This window comes from Sander lucioperca, chromosome 21, assembly GCF_008315115.2.
Source record: "Sander lucioperca isolate FBNREF2018 chromosome 21, SLUC_FBN_1.2, whole genome shotgun sequence".
Classification (NCBI taxonomy): domain Eukaryota; kingdom Metazoa; phylum Chordata; class Actinopteri; order Perciformes; family Percidae; genus Sander; species Sander lucioperca.
The window spans coordinates 3,043,273-3,063,507 of NC_050193.1; the positions used below are offsets into that span (position 1 = coordinate 3,043,273).

A 20,235-nucleotide genomic window follows, 5' to 3' on the forward strand; every position below is an offset into this window, starting at 1 on the left:
ACTCAACTTAATGCAGAGGAGCATATATTTGACTCTGGTAATCTTTGCTCTCAAAGTACAACACTCACTTAACATATAAAGAATAAAAACAGAAATGACGGTAAAAAAAAAAAAATACTTTTAAGTGTACAGTATAACAATACAATAGAATTTACAATTTTACAAAACATTCAAATTAGAGGGAAGGAATAGTGTAACATCATTTAGTATAATCTGAGATTTTAAGAAAAAAGCAATATTGTATTAACCCAAATAGAGATAATGAAATCAATCATTTTAAGAATGGCAAAATGAATTCTACGACTGACCAGTGGAAATGTAATACCAAGGAAACAATCATACTTATGATCTAATCTTAGGTTAGAGGCAGAAAAATCACATGTAATTAATTTTGAAGCTACAGATTTATCTTTAACTTGCTTCTTGTTATTACCTTGCCAGAGTTGCTGCGACAGACATGTTGCCCTCCAGCTTTAATCTTACAGTAACTTTATTTAGCCAGACCCCTATCCGAAAATCTCAAGGCGCACACACACACACTGCTAGAGTAGCGCGGTTCTCGTCACACTCGGTTGTAAAAAAATAAATAAAAAGTTACAATTAAAAACGAGTCCGCGGATGTATTAGCTACAGCCTTGCGCTACAGATTGAACTTCTCCTGGCATTAAAAGTTATGGTCACTTAAGCCTAACGTTAACCGCTCAAAGCCATGTTCAAAATACATTTCACTGTGGCTACGACTAGTTGCTGGCACTCTCCCCTCTTCCCCTCCTGCCCCGCACACCGTGTCTAATTGCAGAGCAAACTTGGTTGTACGTTTTTTTTATTTATCGCCATTTCTTTTTACATACAGCAAAAAAACTATTACGATAAATAATGTACCCGGGGTGTAAATTATTAAAACCTAGCAAGGCGCAGTTTAGCTAACATCAACGTTAACCAGCTAACGCTGAGAAAGGGTGACACACATTATTATATTAAAACATTAGCTAGGCCAAGAGAAAACTTGCACTGAGAAACGTCTCACAAGGGCCAATGACTATTATCACTCACCAAGTTAAATAAAATAAATTCATGTTTAAATATACTGTATGTATTACTTACACGTGGATGGAGGATGGGAAACAATGCAGCTGTAGCTAGTCATTCCGTGTCCGTTAAAGCTGTGTGTCCTGTCCATTTCTATGGGAGCAGCCGTACAATGCATTTTGGTAGCGTTGGGGGAAAGCGGGGCGTCCAGTCGCTCATTCTCATGTAGTTGAATCAGATGAATCCAACCAACGTTGTGCAAATGAGTAGCGGCCGGCTCAGTTTGCCGCCTCTCAAAACTGACGAAAATCTTTCAAACTGACCTTTGTCGATCTGAAATGAAGACAGATTCAGCAACTGCATGGCCTATTTCTACCTTAAAATGTTTTCAGAAACACGTTTCGGTTAACTATTTTTGTAAAATACGAAATTGTATACTGCGATCGAGCCGCCATTAAGGTTCTTTTCAAATTTGGGAGTAGCCAGAGCCACGTGATGCGTTCGTCCAATCAGCGGCCGGTCAAGGGCGTATAACATATATGCAATAGCTGACAGTACAAGCGGTCGTTGTTTTGATTAATCCACTTCTCATTGCATTGATCTGTATGATAATAATTCATCTGATTTTTCTTTTAATCACGTTTTACAGACAAGAATGAATCATTTAATGAAGGTAAACACCATTCATTCATGTAAATGACATTCCTCCTAATTTGCTCCTAATTTGCTAATCAAACACATGCCCAAGTCTATTTTTTGCAACCTGGTCTCACAGAATTCCGTGAAATGAACACGGCCCCTTAACTGAAAATCTGTGACAGTTTCACGGAATCGCCAAAAATTCCGTGACGGGCCCACGGATCCGATGCCTATGTAAGTCAATGACAGGCATCCTCCGTGGTCTACACACGGATTCCCTGATCACAGCACATTTCTTCCTGCCAGTCGGGCTGCGGCAGAGAAGCTGTATAGCTTTGCTATTATTGGTATTTTTAGCCCAATAACCGCTGTTTTAATCAACATTATTCACCAGATCTTATCATGGTTTATTTCTATTTCTTTTAATGTTATTATTTCGGGCTATTTCGGCCAGGGAAGCTGGATTGCTTGTTTGTTTATTTATATTTTTAAACTATAACGCTAGATTTATCAACATTTATTTAGATTTACCATAGTATACATTTCTTTATTTTAATAATATTATTTCGGTCTCATTACCGGTGAAATATTACAGTATGCTGTAATACAGAACATTACGATATGATCCGAGCTACTGACACGCATTCAAAGCCGATATCCCACAATGCAATGCGGGCATTCATTCACAGAATCGGGCAGCGATCAGCGGGTCTTTAACGACAGTATCTCTTCAATATACATATATAATATAATATACATATATACAGTCAGTGGTTTAGTCACCAGCAACAACACGTTGCTCAGCTTTGTTCCAGTAAGTTATGCACTGTAATAACGTTTAAAAAAATCCGCGGAAAACTCCGGAAGTGACGTGGTCCGCTCAGTGGAGACGAAGATAAAAAAATACATAATATTCGTAATATTGATGTTTTTGTCTAATGTTGTATTTGAGGATGTAAACAATGAAGATATTAATAATAATAAAATACAGTTTCATGTATTTGTCTTATGTATTGTGTGTTCGGTTGGCCGGCGGGTGGCGGCAATCTGAAATGGAATGAAGCCCATTCACGGCAGAGAGCAGAAACATAGGAGTCAAACACGTCCCCCACCCTCCCCGGAAGAACTACAAGTGCACAAGTTTTGTAACAGGTTCTGGGGCCCGTCTATAGAGGGAGTTGCAGTTTTTAAATATATTGGTATATTTCTCATAATTAGAAGTTGGCAGTGTAGAATTTTGGACACACCCTGGGTTTTTTTGGGATGGGGAACACACTGGTGTTATCAGATTTTAAAAATATAATCATTGAATAGGTGAAAATAGCTTATCATATTTGACAGTGCTTAGAGTGGGTAAACTTTGGGGACCATATCTACATGATAGCTGAGGTCCAGAGCTTTCTATAACAGCTGGTCCAATGTGTGTAGTACCTTCTGTTGCTAAATGACAAGCCTTCAAACATGTTCTGGGTTCAAGGTTTAGTGGTCAATATTTCAAAGCAGGAGTAATGTATCCTCTTCAGACTGACATATGTTACTGTCCAGGTTGAGAAGTTTCCAACGATGTCTTTGCTATAGTCCTACGACAACGTTTTAATTTTTACATATCATGGAGACCACTTCGCAGGAGATACTTTATTGTCCCCAGAGGGATATCTGCCTTGAGTTCAAATGCTTCACACATAACACATGTTGTATATGTACAAAAACAAAGCTACATGCTACCTAAAACTAGTCCCTTCTTAATTTTGAAGGCTATATGGCTACAAGCTGTAAACACGGTGATTGATATGAGGATCATCTTCTGAATATAATAATTAATATAGACCTACCATAAATTGATTCTCTGTTCTGTGCACCATCCAATATTACCAGGTTCATATTGTGGAATCTGTTCTGTATGTCTGAATGATAAATGGTGCTAATAAAAAATTTAACTAAAAAAAATGTATTTAAAACAACTAATAATGCAGTGTGATGTTAAATCAAAGTAAGTCCCACACATACATATGCTCGTGTTTTTCCCCCTTTAGTCTTAATTATTAACATTCATCAACCACAAAATTAGAAAATTGCGTTTTTAAATAATGATACATGGAAAATAAGATTCAAAAAATGCTTCTCTTTGTAAGTAGTTTATTTTTAGAGAACAAGTCAAAACAAATGCTAATAAGTCAAACATAAGCATAAAACTATTTTGTCATTATTGGTATATTTATTGAACAAATTCTCACGTAGGCTACAACGTGCAGCAAGCTTTCACAGACGCTGTGCGGTAACTACATCACTTCCGGAGTCTTCAGCTGATTTTATTTGTTGTCACAAACTCTTTATATTCTAACATTCACTGGGAATCAACATGGCTTCTACCGTACAAATTTGTTATCCCCAATAAACTTTTTAAAATACTGCACAATATTTAATCTAACAAAAAAATTGAAAATTATTTAAATATTCAAAAGAACCATGAAATTAAATTGGAAGCAAAATATGTGATTACGATAACAAAACAATACATAGAATTGTCAACTTATTAATTCTACAAGGTAAATTTCATATCCATAAAGAAACATTTTTTAAATTTCTTTTTTTTTTTACTTTATTGAGTAAGGTTGTAATGTTCCCTGGTTGGAAATTCTTATTTTTGTATATGATGCCGAATTGTTCTACACTATACTACATGTTTGTAAAGTTTTGCAAATAAGAAAAAAAAAAGAAACATTTGTTGTCACAATACATGAGACAAATACATGAAACTGTATTTTATTATTAATATCTTAATTGTTTACATCCTCAAATACGTTAGACAAGAACATCAATATATACTATATATATATATATATATATATATATATTATGAATATTATGTATTTTTTTATCTTCGTCTCCGCCGAGCGGACCACGTCACTTCCGGATTTTTCCGGGGATTTTTTAAACGTTATTACGGTGCATAACTTACTGGAACAAAGCTGAGCAACGTGTTGTTGCTGGTGACTAAACCACTGACTGTATATATGTATATTATATTATATATGTATATTGAAGCGATACTGTCGTTAAAGACCCACTGATTCCTGCCTGATTCTGTGAATGAATGCCCGCATTGCATTGTGGGATATCGGCTTTGAATGCGTGTCAGTAGCTCGGATCATATCGTAATGTTCTGTATTACAGCATACTGTAATATTTCACCGGTAATAAGACCGAAATAATATTATTAAAATAAAGAAATGTATACTATAACATCTAAATAAATGTTGATAAATCTAGCGTTATAGTTTAAAAATATAAATAAACAAACAAGCAATCCAGCTTCCCTGGCCGAAATAGACCGAAGTAATAACATTAAAAGAAATAGAAATAAACCATGATAAGTTCTGGTGAATAATGTTGATTAAAACAGCGGTTATTGGGCTAAAAATACCAATAATAGCAAAGCTATACAGCTTCTCTGCCGCAGCCCGACTGGCAGAAAGAAATGTCCTGTGATCCGGGAATCCGTGTGTAGACCACGGATGATGTCTGTCATTGACTTACATAGGCATCGCTTCCGTGGGCCCGTCACGGAATTTTCGGCGATTCCGTGAAACTGTCACAGATTTTCAGTTAATGGGCCGTGTTCATTTCACGGAATTCTGTGAGACCAGGTTGATTTTTTGAGTCCACCTAAGCTCTTTTTTCTTATTGTATTAATTATTAAATGGATGAAAATTATTCATTAAGGTTGAGTGGCTGTAACCTATCACAGAGAAGCTGTGGAGCTCTGTCCTCAGTTCTCAGCTCCCAGTCCTCTAGTCTGAGAGAGCTGGACCTGAGTAACAACGAGCTGGAGGATTCTGGAGTGAAGCTGGTGTCTGCTGGACTAAAGAGTCCACAATGCAGTCTAAAAACTCTCAGGTCAGGATTCAAATATGTTTCAAAGTTTACCCACTAAGCCTTGAATGGCTTTATGTATTTGATTCATGAATTTACTGACTAAAGATCCTTTTCAGGTTGAGTGGCTGTAACCTGTCAGAGAGAAGCTGTGAAGATCTGTCCTCAGTTCTCAGCTCCCAGTCCTCTAGTCTGAGAGAGCTGGACCTGAGTAACAACGAGCTGGAGGATTCTGGAGTGAAGCTGGTGTCTGCTGGACTAAAGAGTCCACAATGCAGTCTAAAAACTCTCAGGTCAGGATTCAAATATGTTTCAAAGTTTACCCACTAAGCCTTGAATGGCTTTATGTATTTGATTCATGAATTTACTGACTAAAGATCCTTTTCAGGTTGAGTGGCTGTAACCTGTCAGAGAGAAGCTGTGAAGATCTGTCCTCAGTTCTCAGCTCCCAATCCTCTAGTCTGAGAGAGCTGGACCTGAGTAACAACGAGCTGCACAATTCAGGAGTGAAGCAGCTGTCGGCTGGACTGAGTCCACACTGCAGACTTGAAACTCTCAGGTTAGTGTTTGTGTAACAATGTAAATTAAACATATTTATGATGCTGTACCCTCCTAACCCCAAATACATGTTTTTTTTAAAAGACCGCCAAAGAACAAACACTTACCCTAGAAAGGAGCTGAAAGAAAAGTTTTGTTCGTCTCCACCGAGGGCTGTAGTCTAATTTTATATATATATATATATATATATATATATATATATATATATATACAAAAGATTATCAATATTGGATCTAAAATTAAGGATTTATCGCACTAAGTCCTCTGAAAGAATTACAGTTCCAGGAAAAGAAGTGCAGACTTTGGAGCGGTCTTTTACACTTTCCTTCATGCTGAATGCACTCACAAACAGTCACGAGTCGCACCCGCCGTGCTGTGTGCTTGAAAAACAGGGAGAAGGGTTGGCCGCAACCAAGTCTCACACAGAGGCGGGGGGGATTTTGCTTTTGCTTGCCAATTACATTGAATTTAGAAAGTCAATCACTTAGGTTTTATAACAGTTAATATCTTTCATTCATCATTATAAGATACGTGGTGGTTTGAACTGGCCAGTTTTGATTACTATCCCCCCTGTAAATTATGCCTGATACTGCTCAAAAGACATTTAGGAGCTATTACTGCTTCTGGCCATGGTTGTGCTTGTTAATTTGAGATGTAACACTTGCAGAGAGCTCACAGTGAGTAATAATGTGACAGGAGCAAAAAGGTTAACAAATGGCTTGGTTTTCACAGGGTTAAATGTGGCAGCCATATTGTACTGAAGGAGTTAGCATAAGCTTTCTTATAAGCAATAGTTGGAGAACACTTCCCACTACCCCATCTTCAGAACTTCAGAATCTTCAGTGTGTGTGTTTGTGTGTGTGTGTGTGTGTGTGTGTGTGTGTGTGTGTGTGTGTGTGTGTGTGTGTGTGTGTAGTCTGTCAGGCTGTCTGGTCTCAGAGGAAGGCTGTACTTCTCTGGCCTCAGCTCTGAGCTTAAACCCCTCCCATCTGAGAGTGCTGGACCTGAGCTACAATCATCCAGGAGAATCAGGAGTGAAGCTGCTGTCAGATGGACTTAAGGATCCAAACTGGAGACTGGACACTCTCAGGTATGGACAGATGGACAGACAACAGCAGCTCTAACACTGTTTCTCTGTCAATAACTGATAAACTCTGGTTCGTGATTAATGGATGATCTGAGTGAAGGTGTATGAAGTTGATTCTGACTTTGTTTCTTCCTGCAGGATGGACCATGGTGGGCCACTGAGACCTGGTGTGAGGAAGTGTGAGTGTGTTTAAAGTTTGACTCATGAGAACTCAGCTGCATGTACATTTTCTTAACTGAAGTACGATGATTCATTTCTCCAGAGTTTCTTTCAGTGTGACTGGAAGGATGTTAGAATTCCACTCCCCCATGCTTTTATTTTGAAACATTTACTTTTACTTCACGTCATCTTACTTGATTTCTTTCTTCAAAAGAAAAGAACTTCCGTTATTTGGTTTCAAATGATGAAACAAATTGAAAACAGACATTTTCACATAAATTTTCATTCTTCAATCCAAAAATAATTACCAAAAACAAACCGTTTTTTGTTTATGACACCAGAAATAGTTTTTTCTTTTTTTTTTGTTGAAACGTTGGAAAAAGTTTTTTTAAAAAGAACTTCAAAAAAGAGTCAGAAACGTTGGAAAAAAACTTGAAAAAAACGTCCAAAAAGAGACAGGAACGTTGGAAATTAATTTCTAGAAAAAACATCCAAAAAAGAGACAGAAATGTTGGAAATTAATTTCTAAAAAAACATCCAAAAAAGAGACAGAAATGTTGGAAATTAATTTCTAAAAAAAACATCTAATAGAGACAGAAACGTTGGAAATTAATTTCTAAAAAAAATCCAAAAAAGAGACAGAAACGGAAAAAAACAATGGAGCTTTAATAATAAAACAGTTTGTTGTGATTGTGTGTTTGTAAATCTGTAAATCACCATCAGATGTATTTATAAACTGAATGAATTGTTAGAACTGGATTGTTGAAGTTAAAGTTTGTTAAACATCATTCACAGCTGAATATAAAATGAAAGTTGAAATGATTTTCTTTCAGTAATTGTCAGTAAAGTTGTTAATAAATCATCAGATGATAACCTGCAGCTGTATTGTGTCTTGTTCTCTCCATCAGATGTCTGTGAACTGGAACTGGACACAAACACAGTATACAGATACCTCAATCTGTCTGACAACAACAGGAAGGTGACATATGTGGGAGAGGATCAGTCATATCCTGATCATCCAGACAGATTTGACTACTGTCCTCAGCTGCTGTGTAGAAATGGACTGACTGGTCACTGTTACTGGGAGATCAAGAGGAGAGGAGAGGTTTATATATCAGTGAGTTATAGAGGCTTAACTGAAGTACGATGATTCATTTCTCCAGAGTTTCTTTCAGTGTGACTGGAAGGATGTTAGAATTCCACTCCCCCATGCTTTTATTTTGAAACATTTACTTTTACTTCACATCATCTTACTTGATTTCTTTCTTCAAAAGAAAAGAAGAAAATATGAACTACAAAAAACAAAATGCGTTTTGAATTTGGTTTTCTCATTTTTCGTTTGGAAACAAAATAACAAACTGACCACTTGATTTCGTTGTTTTAACTCAAAAATCAAAAAACCCATGTGACTTCCGTTATTTGGTTTCAAATGATGAAACAAATTGAAAACAGACATTTTCACATAAATTTTCATTCTTCAATCCAAAAATAATTACCAAAAACAAACCGTTTTTGTTTCTGACACCAGAAATAGTATTTTCTTTTTTTTTGTTGAAACGTTGGAAAAAGTTTTTTTAAAAAGAACTTCAAAAAAGAGACAGAAATGTTGGAAATTCATTTCTAAAAAAACATCCAAAAAAGAGACAGAAATGTTGGAAATTAATTTCTAAAAAAAACATCCAATAGAGACAGAAACGTTGGAAATTAATTTCTAAAAAAACATCCAAAAAATTGACAGAAACGGAAAAAAACAATGGAGCTTTAATAATAAAACATAGTTTGTTGTGATTGTGTGTTTGTAAATCTGTAAATCACCATCAGATGTATTTATAAACTGAATGAATTGTTAGAACTGGATTGTTGAAGTTAAAGTTTGTTAAACATCATTCACAGCTGAATATAAAATGAAAGTTGAAATGATTTTCTTTTAGTAGTTGTCAGTAAAGTTGTTAATAAATCATCAGATGATAACCTGCAGCTGTATTGTGTCTTGTTCTCTCCATCAGATGTCTGTGAACTGGAAGTGGACACCGTAAACAGAAACCTCAAACTGTCTGACAACAACAGGAAGGTGACATATGTGTTAGAGGATCAGTCATATCCTGATTATCCAGACAGATTTGACTCCTGTCCTCAGTTGCTGTGTAGAAATGGTCTGACTGGTCGCTGTTACTGGGAGGTCGAGAGGAGACGTTGATATATCAGTGAGTTACAGAGGAATCAGAAGGAGAGGATACAGTGAAGACTGTTTGTTTGGAGGTAATGATCAGTCCAGAGGCCTGTACTACGAATCAAGATCAACATGTCCTGGATTTCTTTCAGTTATCCGGCTTTACCTAACCTAACAACTGCGGTCCCGCATAACCTGTATCACATATTGATACAAAATATATGCATATTTTATATAAGAAGAGCAAACTATAATTCTACATAAATATGAACAACACAGACACGGTTTTACAGGCAAAACGCAGGAAGGAAAGCTGGCAAAAAAGCCGACGCTGTTATGCGTAAATCACAACGTTTAGCTTATCAATATCCAGTGGTGTAGTCTACGTGATAGTAAGCTCCAGGATTTCCATATACCCACTTAAAAATGCCCAATGACACGTAACAACATACTTTCCATTATATGTTTGATATATTTTGAATTGTCATCTGTGCTTTATTCTTCACATAGGCTCAATGTAGGTATTTCACCATAAATTGGTGCATAAAAGTGTATCGGAATGCAGGAAATGAAGTTGTTGATGCTTAAAACTTCCCTGGGGGAGGACACCCAGACCCCCCACTATGATATGCCCCCCTCCTCCCCCAATAGGCAGATTCTGGCAAATATACAGTACAGTACTACAGTACACTAGCCTACATTAGACTACACTATTCACTTCCCCATCAGTCAGGCACAAGATATGACCATAATTACACTTTTGCTTAGGCTTTTATTTCAGTTGCAAACCCAGCAGTGGTACGCGATCGTGAGAGAGAAAACTTAAAAAAAAAAACCATAAAAACATAATTTAAACCGATGTGCGTATTGGCAACACACGGCTAAAGAAGCCAACAAATAGCCTATAAGTAATTCCCTCCGCTTCAAATCTATATCTTTCATAAATATACCCATCAGGGAATGTTAACGGGGTTGTCGGTCTCTAAATGTTTTAACTTTTATGAGCGCACCTCTCCCTCTCCGCCCACCGAGCTCCAGCTGATCTTCTAAGAACGGTGACGCCGTTATCAGTCGAGTATTGATTGGTCAGTGGGCGGTGCTTTTATACCGGTTGATCTCTGATCTCCAACTTAACCTGCTCCCGACCAGGTTAGGCGTTGAGCATAAGTTACCATGGCGATTGAACCCGAACACAAGTGATCCACCATCGTAGTACAGAAAACCCTGGGTTGAACCTGAAGTTAGCTTGTTAACGCCAAATCTCGCTTCGTAGTACAGGCCTCTGATCTGCTCTGATGATGATGGTTACTCTGTTTGTCACAATAAGAGAATAACAGCCCTCACTTCCTCCTCTGTCTCTAACAGAGTAGCAGTGTATGTGGACTGTCCTGCTGGCTCTCTGTCCTTCTACACAGTCTCCTCTGACTCACTGATCCACCTCCACACCTTCAACACCACATTCACTCAGACTCTTTATCCTGGGTTTGGGTTCTGGTCTGGTTCCTCAGTGTCTCTGTGTCCTCTGCAGGACTGAGAGTCTCTCCTGTGGACAGAAACTCTGACTGAAGATCAGCTGCTGAAAGTTCAGTCTGTTCACCATCACACACTACAGACCAAACATTAATCATTTGTTCCAATGAATCACATGTCAAACCCTATCTGTGAAAAGTGATCTTTAAATAAAGCTATGCTGAATTAATCAGAAAGCAGCAACGATTCATAAGAAAAACTTAAATTCATGTTTAACATTTTTATTGTAATTCATCCATCCTCTTTATATGTTTCTAATAACACTGAAGTATATGTTACCATGTTTTGGTGGCTGTACTCTGCATTTTGCTTGATTGAAGATGGGGGGGGGGGCTTAAGTGCTGCATGCTGTACCATGTGCTATGTATTGGGTTTGTGGTGTTCTGCCCCCTGGAGGTCAGGGTGAGCATATCATTGTGGTATCTGACGATTTACAATTGTGATCTAAGTTCTTGGTATAAGGAGATGCATGAACTTTACCCCACATTTACTGCACACATCTGGAAACTGTTAACATGAGCAGAGGTCCCCCCAAGACAGAAGACACCTTTTTTGGAGTTATGCAGTCAGTTTTCAGTTCCAATCATATACTCACACATATCACGTCTTATGTTAATACAAGGCATGGAATATATACTGTCTGCACACAAAGAAAAGGCAGAGCGGCAAATTTTGAGGTTTGGGTCGGTCATCTCTCCAGATGTCCATGGTGTCTGTAAATTGATGCTGAAATCTCTGATATAATAAACCTTTTTATAATCAAGGACAGCGTCAACGAAGTTCCTTCTCCGCACATCAGCAACGCAGCATTGCCACCAAATATACCTTATCATGCTCTCACCTATACACACCTGCAAGCTAGAATCACTCTGATGTTCCCTTTGTGTCACTACACCCTGAGGAAGGCTCAAGCAAACACGTGTTGGTGTATTTTTAATGTCTTGACCTATTTAATAAAGGCCTTTTTATCACTTTTTGTAACCAACCTTGAGTGCCTGGACCAAGGTTATAATCGTTAACGAAAACGAACGAAATAACGAAAACTAGGTGGGAAAAAACATTCTCGTTAACTGAAATAAAAATAAAAATGAGGCATTACAAAAAACAATAACTAAACTAAAACTGTAATGTCTGTTTGCAAAACTAACTAAAATAAAATAAAATTATCGAGTAAATGTCCTTAGTTTTCGTCTTTGTCAATCTTTCATAGAGCAAATAACGTTATATCTCACCGACCATGACATTTCCCGTAGACATGTATAGTTTCCGACTGGGAACCCAGAAATTCCGACATTCCACGTCAAATTCGCTAGGTGCACAACAATGGAATTAGAATTTCCGGGTTATCTGCGGTGAGCTAGACCACTTCCGGTCACTGCTTCCGTCGTTAGCGCCCTCTAGCTTACCTGACAACCGTGGTCCAGCGTACTGTAAACAAACATGAGTCTTTTTGGTAATAAAGCCGGTAAGCGTTTAAAACTTCAGCACCAAGAAAAGAAGACTTCTCTTCACTGCTGTGTACCGCTGTGTACCAATTCATCGAGGTATAATTCAATCCTGAGTTTTCATCGTTTCCCTGTGGATGAAGAGGTGAAGTCTGTGTGGACAGCAAAGATTCGACGGGAGGACTTCTCCCCAACTGACGGTACTCGAGTGTGCAGTGTTCATTTTTTACCTGGGGATTTTGTGGGACCGCGACGTTTGAAGAAGGGCGCAGTACCATGTCTGTTCGCCTGGAACAAATTTTCTATTCCGGCACCCAGGCTCAATGTCTGGCAACGTCACCCGAGACCTCCAACCCCAGAGTTACTGCCGGCGGACACGTCTGAAGAAGAGGACAGCGTTCAACCTATGGACGTCACCGTTACCGATCACGACAACTGTGTCACTCCCAACACCTCCGTGGTAGTTTATGAGCTGACCAGGGAAAACGAGAAACTCAGGGAGAAGATTGAGCAGCTCCAACACCAGCTGGAGTCTCTGCAGCTGCGGTCAACTTTTGGACTCCAACGCATCGCCGGATCCGACGAGGATATTCGCTTTTATACAAGGTTTGTTTACTATACTGTTTATTATACTGTGTGTGTGTGTGTGTGTGTGTGTGTGTGTATATTCGCCGATTTAGGTTTTCCTTCGTGGGTGCTTTCCTTCGTACGCCACTTCTCACAAATACGTGTGTGTGTGTGTGTGTGTGTGTGTGTGTGTCTTTGCAGCCTATCCGATAGCAATCCTAACTATCAAATCTCCACAGATCTGTTAATGTTAATTTCTGTTTATTATCATTGTATATTATAAACCAAATGTGTTAAGGTCTTGTTATTTCAGATTTGCATCGTACAAATCTTTCCTGGCCTTTTGGAAACAAGTGGAGCCAGCTGCAAACACAAACTTTGTCAGAATCTCCTCAGCCAATGCTGCCTCTGCCAATGCTGCCTCAGGTATCCCACACCGAGCTACAAAACTGCTACTCGTCGATGAATTGCTGCTATTTCTGATGTATCTTTCTGTGGGCCTGCCTCTGAGGGATCTGGCCAATCGTTTCTCAATTCACCGGACCACCGTCAGCAGGATTATCACATTGAGACTCACTTTCTGTATTACCTGCTGGGCTCCATTCGCCTGTGGATACCACCAGAGGATGTCAAAGCACACCTCCCACCAGAATTTGCTGCATTTCCTGACACACAAGTGATCCTGGACTGCACAGAGATATGTTGTCAGACCCCCTCCTCTCTCCTTCTGCATAGCAAGGTTTATTCTTCATATAAATCTCATACTACCTTCAAAGCTATGATTGGCATCGCTCCCCATGGTCCCATCACCTTTGTTTCCCCGCTGTATGCAGGCTCAATGAGTGACAGGGAAATCTTCAAATTGTCTGGTATAACCAAATGCCTCACACCAGAAATGGCCATTATGGTGGACAAAGGCTTTCTAGTGGACAACCTTGTCGCTGGAAAGGTTTATCGACCTGCCTTCCTGGTAAAGAACACCCAGATGGCCAAAGAGGATGTCCAGCGCACTCAGTCCATTGCCCGCCTCAGAGTCCACGCTGAGAGGTTCATCAGGAGGGTCAAGGAGAACAAACTGTTTGAAAAGGTCATACCTCTGTCCATCTCTGGGTCTATTGACCAGCTGTTTTCAGTTGCTTGCCTCTTGGTAAATTACCAGTATGGGCCCCTTGTCAAGGCATGGGCAACCCAACAGTGATAAGTCTGTATTCAATACCAGACTGGCACTTGTTTGGACTTTTCTCTTCATGGAAAGAGAAGACATCCAATTTGTTGATAAAAGAAATTGTAAAACTTCTGGACTACTACGTACCTTTTTAGTTTGTAACATTTCCAGTAATTACGTAAATTACTACAGACAAAAAAGTTTTCAGATTACATTATGTGCTTACATAATTGCAAAAGGTTTCTTGACTGTTGTAGAAAGAAGTGGCTGATCTTTAATGCAATATCTACATTACCCATTATCAGCAACCATTCATCCAATGGTCCAAAGGCACATTCTGTTTGCTAATCTGATATTATTTTAAAAGGATAACTGAGAAAACATCGGAGAACCCTTTTGCAATTATGTAAACACAATGTAATCCGAAAACTGCTGCTCTGGTGAAAAAAACAATGCAACTGATCTCAGCTGGTATTCTGTTTATAATGGAGTGGAATGGACATTTCTAAGTGACCCCAAACTTTTGACCGGTAGTGTATTTCTCAGGAGTTGGTGGCCCTATTCTGCACTGCGATTAATGTGTTTTATAGTTTTACAGTCGTTCTTATTTCTTGCCATGGGATTAAATCCACCTGCTGTAGCATGTCATCCCTGTGGAAACGTACACAGCCTTCCTTACATACACTCTATTTGCAATGGTCTGTCTCTTACAGAAGATATAAAAAATGCAGAGGTGTAATAATTAAATCCAACTTCGGAGGTTTTCGTCTGGTACATTTCAGGGCTTTGCAGGACAGCTCAGGTTGTTTCCAGAGAGATTTCCATGGTTTAATTCAAACACAATTTGAGAAAATAATTTCACTCTTTTCTTATAGCAGATATTGATTAGTATAATTTTCACTTAAATTATTCAAAATGTAAAGATGAAAAGTTTGTAATTTCTGTATTGGTGTTTGATGCTTGTGTTTTTACTCTGTGTTCTGAATGGCAGTGTGTGTGTGTGTGTGTGTGTGTGTGTGTGTGTGTGTGTGTGTGTGTGTGTGTGTGTGTGTGTGTGTTTTGTGTGTGTTATCTCAGTGAGGATAGTTCTGTGTGTTTTGAGACGTGTTAAGAGTTCTGTTGTTAGGAATGAGTTTTGCAGGACATGTGAACTGTGGAGCTCAGGTGACTGTTGGTAGTGCAGACTGTGGTTAGAGTTTTGCACATTGAAAAAAAAATACTGTAATTGTACTGTTTTGTAACCTGTGATATACTGGTACCTTTCAGTAAATTATCAGAAGTTTACTTGATGTTTACCTTGAATTTTATTGCCTCTGATACAGTGGCTGGGCCACAAATACATCAGATATTTTAACAAATGGCACCTTGTATAGGTTTGTAATGACAACTATATACAGTACATAAACATGAAACTATTTACAGACACGTGCATGTGTACATTGTAATGAGAACTACTGAGATTCAATTTTACACAAACACGTATCTAGGGAGAATGGGGTGATTCAAGTTTTCATGGAACATGATAAGTAAAAGTAGAAAAAGAAAAAATCCCCCTTCTCCCTGATGACTGCAGCCACCTCTGGGTCCTTGTAGATCCTTTGACTGACCATGTCCTCCTCTGCAAAAACAACAAAGTCACACCAGTCCATACCTGTCAGCAGGATTTGCCCTTGGACCTGCCAGTAGTAGCTGTGTTGCTTTTTTAGCTTCATGGAGTCATTGTGGAGCTTCAGGTATTTGCAGTCAACGTAACTCTTAACATTGGGGCATTTGACCTCCAACAGGCCAAAGGGTGGGTTGTCTGTGGGGTCAAAAACAACACCATCGGGAGAAGACCCTAACCAGGGGGCATCAGGGTGTATGACGAAGCCACAAGGCCAGTAGCTGTTGTTCTTCACTTTACAGTACTCTTGAATGGCCTGTGGCTCTAATGCCAGACCTCTTTTCATGACCAATGTTTGGGCCACACCCCTGAGCAGTCTTTCAGCGAGATGTTCTGCTGATGTCTGACCACGAACATGATAAACCTCCCTAAAGTGAGAAGATGTTAATCTCATCTTTCTGACCCGATGCCACTCCACAGACATACTCTGGTCCCTTGTTGCCACTTCTATTGCCCTTGCCATTTCCAAGTTGGTCAGTATAGATTGCAGATGCAGTTGCTGGTGGAGACTGCATACAAACTGGCAACAAGTGGGCTCCAATCTGTAGCCATCCAAAGGCAGAGGTGGTGGTGTAGGAGCTCCAGTGTGGAGTAAAATGATGCGGCTCGCTGGCACTGGCTGCTGGTAAGAGATCAGGCTGCCCTCCTGAACTTTTCCCAAAGGTGACTCGACCAGCGGGACATCAGCACTGATGGACATGGTGGTAATAAGGGGTGCTATGTCAGGTGAAAAGCCTTCATATGCTTCTGTCACTTTCAAAACATCAGGATCAGGCATATCCCCCCGCATCGCCTTGTAGAGAGTGCTCCTATGTAGAATTTTATATCACAATTCAAATTAGTAAACATGTACCTATACATATCTGTGTGACAGACCACATTTTCATGATTATTTTTTTAATTAAGACCATAACCTACCTGACACCACTGGCAACTGTCCTTTGTTTGGGCTTGGCAGACATCACAACCATATCACTGACCCGGCCTGGTTTTACACCCTATCAATCAATGATAAAAGTAAAAAGAAATGGCATCTCAGAGGTGGTTAAATGTAACGTGTGGAAAATGTTATCTTTTTGCACAGACAAATAGTCCAGGCAAAGTAGCGTTTTACGACAGACAAATTGTAAAAGATTTTTTTGCAGCTTAGATCACTTCTATGAGGTTCTAGAACAACATACTAAAAGTCCTAAGAAATCCTAGTTGAGGAAATATGTTTAATTCTCATCAATCCGAGATGTGTGCCAATAAGGCCAGACAACAATACACCCCAATGGGGCTATTATTTTCCTTTACTCCTATCAAAAATGAAACTTTACACAATGAAAGTACCCATGAAATGTACATTTTTTTGTATTACAAGTTTCTTTGAAAATGAATTTTAATATGCTAATAAGCTATACACTAATCGAACATGCCCAAAATACACCCAAATAGGCTTAATTTTTTATGGATTGATGATAATTAAACTTATTTCCTCAACTACGATTTCTTAGGACTTTTAGTATGTTGTTCTGGACACCTTATAGAAATGATCTATGCTGAAAAAAAATCTTTTACAATTAGTTCAATTTTTGGCTCTAAAATTAGTTACTTTGTCTGGACTACACCTGGCACATGTGGCTACTGATATTAATAATGCTCTGAAAATTACCATAGTCCTTGGCTTGTGCCAGCGTTGCTCTGTCTCGGTGCAGCTAAGGACTGGGGGTACAGCAAGGAGGCGGAGCTGAGAGTAGGTCGCTGTCTGAAAAAGGAGAGCCAAGGTATGGTTGCAAAGTGCCTTGCCAGCAGCACACGAGCACACCGTCTCATACAGCTGCACTGGGGAGGAGTCTTCAAGGACAATCTAGGAAGAAAACCGCAAGAAAAAGTTACTACTCACGCATAACTAACCTTAATCTAAGCCAGTGTAGTATAATGTGATGTGAACTATATCCTACTCTCAAGTTGTGAGGTCTCTCCTTTTTCCTCAGGGACCTGTGGCACATAGCTCGCACACTGACTCTCCCTGTGCCTGACACTTTGTTTGACACTGAGTTAGGGATAACATCACATTTATTATCATTTAAGTGACATCAAGATCGTTTAGGAATAATGACATGGTACAATCACTCAAAAGTGATATGGCAATTTTTAACAGAATAGCCCCGTTTACATGACACCTTTTCACTTTTAACCCAATTATGATGGTGTCCGATCAAACATTCATTTCTTTAATCGATTGATAGAGGTAGTGTGTTTATGTACACATCTATTTGATACGCTATTCCAATCAAGCAGGAAATTAGTTACGTTAGGATCTTGTGAATGGATTGACTTTCAATCTGACTAAAAAGAGGTGTAAATGTAAACGAAAGTCACAGAAAAAACTATCTACTATAATCATGTGAGATATGGCCAACCCTAGAGGAAAACCTGTAATTCCCATAGATGATTTTGTTAGTTAGTAACATCAAGCTACTGCTAACCCAACCTAGTTCTAGTTAGCTAGCTAGCTAGCTAACTCAGCTGTCACCGAAGATATGACACAGTAAAAAAAACACGTACCTTCATAGTTGTCAATGAACTGAGAAATGTACATTTTGAACCCCTTCTCTCTCTTACTCCTGGGAGCAGATGCAAAGGAGTTAGTAATCCAGTGCAAATCACTGATGGTAAATTTAGGTAGATCTTGCAGGCTTCTTGTATAAAACAACGCCATCTTCAGGTCAGGATGACTCAGGAATGAGGCGAGCGGAAGTGGGACGGCTTACCGGAAGCAAACCAGATGTCGGCAATATTCTATTCATGCAACTAGCGAATCATGGAAGATCCAGTATTTGCAGCATGCTGTGGAAGTTTGGTCGGATGCAGATCCTGCACTACTGTGTGGCTTCAGAATTCCTCAATGTGTTTGAAGTGCAGAGCAGATGATTTTTCCATCAACATTCACAGAGTCACTGGCCTTTCTGGTGTAGTAAATGTCATGAGAGAGCTGGCATGCGAAGAGTAAATGCTGCTTTTCTGCTTGCCACCAATCCTTACTTGTCAGTGTTATATCATGTTATAAATACTTTTGATATTGAGGATTGATGTTTTTTATGTTGCATCAATATTCTTAGCTATGGAGTTTTAAGAGCTAGAAAATGTAACAATGTTTTATGTTACATCATTGTGATCACAGTGATTTTATAAGAGCTAGTAGGCCTAAATGTGGCAAGATGTTTTTATGCTATATTTTTGTTGTATTTTGTTGTGACAGGCTCTTCTGTGGAGATTTGCAAAGCTGGACTGTTTACACAATTTATGTGTCTCTGATTATTCTTTCTGTACAAAATAAATATATTTTTTCTCCATAAAACGACCCTGTGAATAATGTCTAATATGGATACAATGACAGTAAAATTATTTATTAATGGTAACAAAATAGGCAGTTGACATTTTTATAGTGACACTTATATACACATATAAAGTAAAACTTGTATGGTAAATACTATCAGGGTATACTTACACCCTCTACTGTTGTAGTAGTAACTGCATAATGGTGTCCACAGACACAGATGTCCAGCAATCCGTTACAAGGCTCCTCACAATCCAGTGCACATGAAATTAGGAACAAGTCTTTGTTACATCAATGAGGTCGATCAAGGCCTCTTTGAAGGGAGCATAGTTGTAATTGACAGCACTGTCAAAAACAACTGAAAGGTCAGGGTGATAATGTGCGAAGTGCTGCTCTGCTCTCACTTTGTCTGCCTCAGACAGAAAGGGATCACTTCCGAATGAAGATACTCTGGTGAGGGAGGATCCCATGTCCCTGTCATACATGTCAGCTGCAACTGTGGCATCTGGTAGAAGATCGGTTGTGATTTTTCTTGGTGTTCAAGTCCCTGCTAGGTGATTTGGTATCCCTCTCTCTTTAACAACACAAGAAATGTTTGTTGTGATGTTCAATGATAAAACGCTTAAACTGAGTAACTTGTAAGGAAAATGTGACATACCTGGAATCCTGTGAGCATTCCATGATTGCACAAATCTGTTTATGCCAATCTGGCACATCTGGCAGGTCAGATTAGATGTGCAGAACCTTGTCAGACTGTCCTCCATATCTATTGCTTCCTGATCTTGTAGCTGGATGAGGGCCTCCTTTAGTGGATAATTCACTCTGTTGTTAATTTCTGGCCACATCCTTTCCACTGTGTGATTCTGTGTTTTTTTTTTTTTTAAAGGAGATGATAGAGGTATGTTAACAATGTGTTTCTATGTTATTAACAGTTGGGAACTAGTGAATAGACTAAGAATAACCTTGTTGTGTAAAATCCCCAAGACCACACAATGTTGAAAACATCATAAGAAAAAGTTCAGTATTCA

General features: G+C 38.9%; 2 protein-coding genes and 1 long non-coding RNA gene across 3 annotated transcripts in view; 1 reads left to right on the forward strand and 2 right to left on the reverse strand.

Moving 5' to 3' along the window:
* Positions 1-11,994, reverse strand: part of LOC118494134 — an 87,252-nt gene extending 75,258 nt beyond the window's left edge. The window contains exon 1 of the long non-coding RNA XR_004896197.1: positions 11,895-11,994. This is a non-coding gene — a long non-coding RNA (uncharacterized LOC118494134). The remainder of the gene's footprint in view (positions 1-11,894) is intronic.
* The window catches only part of LOC116049982 (keratin, type I cytoskeletal 13-like), a 511,520-nt gene that overhangs the window by 374,653 nt on the left and 116,632 nt on the right, over positions 1-20,235 (reverse strand). The window lies entirely within an intron of this gene.
* Positions 1-20,235, forward strand: part of LOC116050016 (NACHT, LRR and PYD domains-containing protein 3-like) — a 271,266-nt gene that overhangs the window by 208,278 nt on the left and 42,753 nt on the right. Inside the window, 2 exon segments of the mRNA XM_035996640.1 lie at positions 5,392-5,565; positions 5,661-5,834. Of these exon segments, the coding sequence (XP_035852533.1) occupies positions 5,392-5,565; positions 5,661-5,834 (348 nt within the window).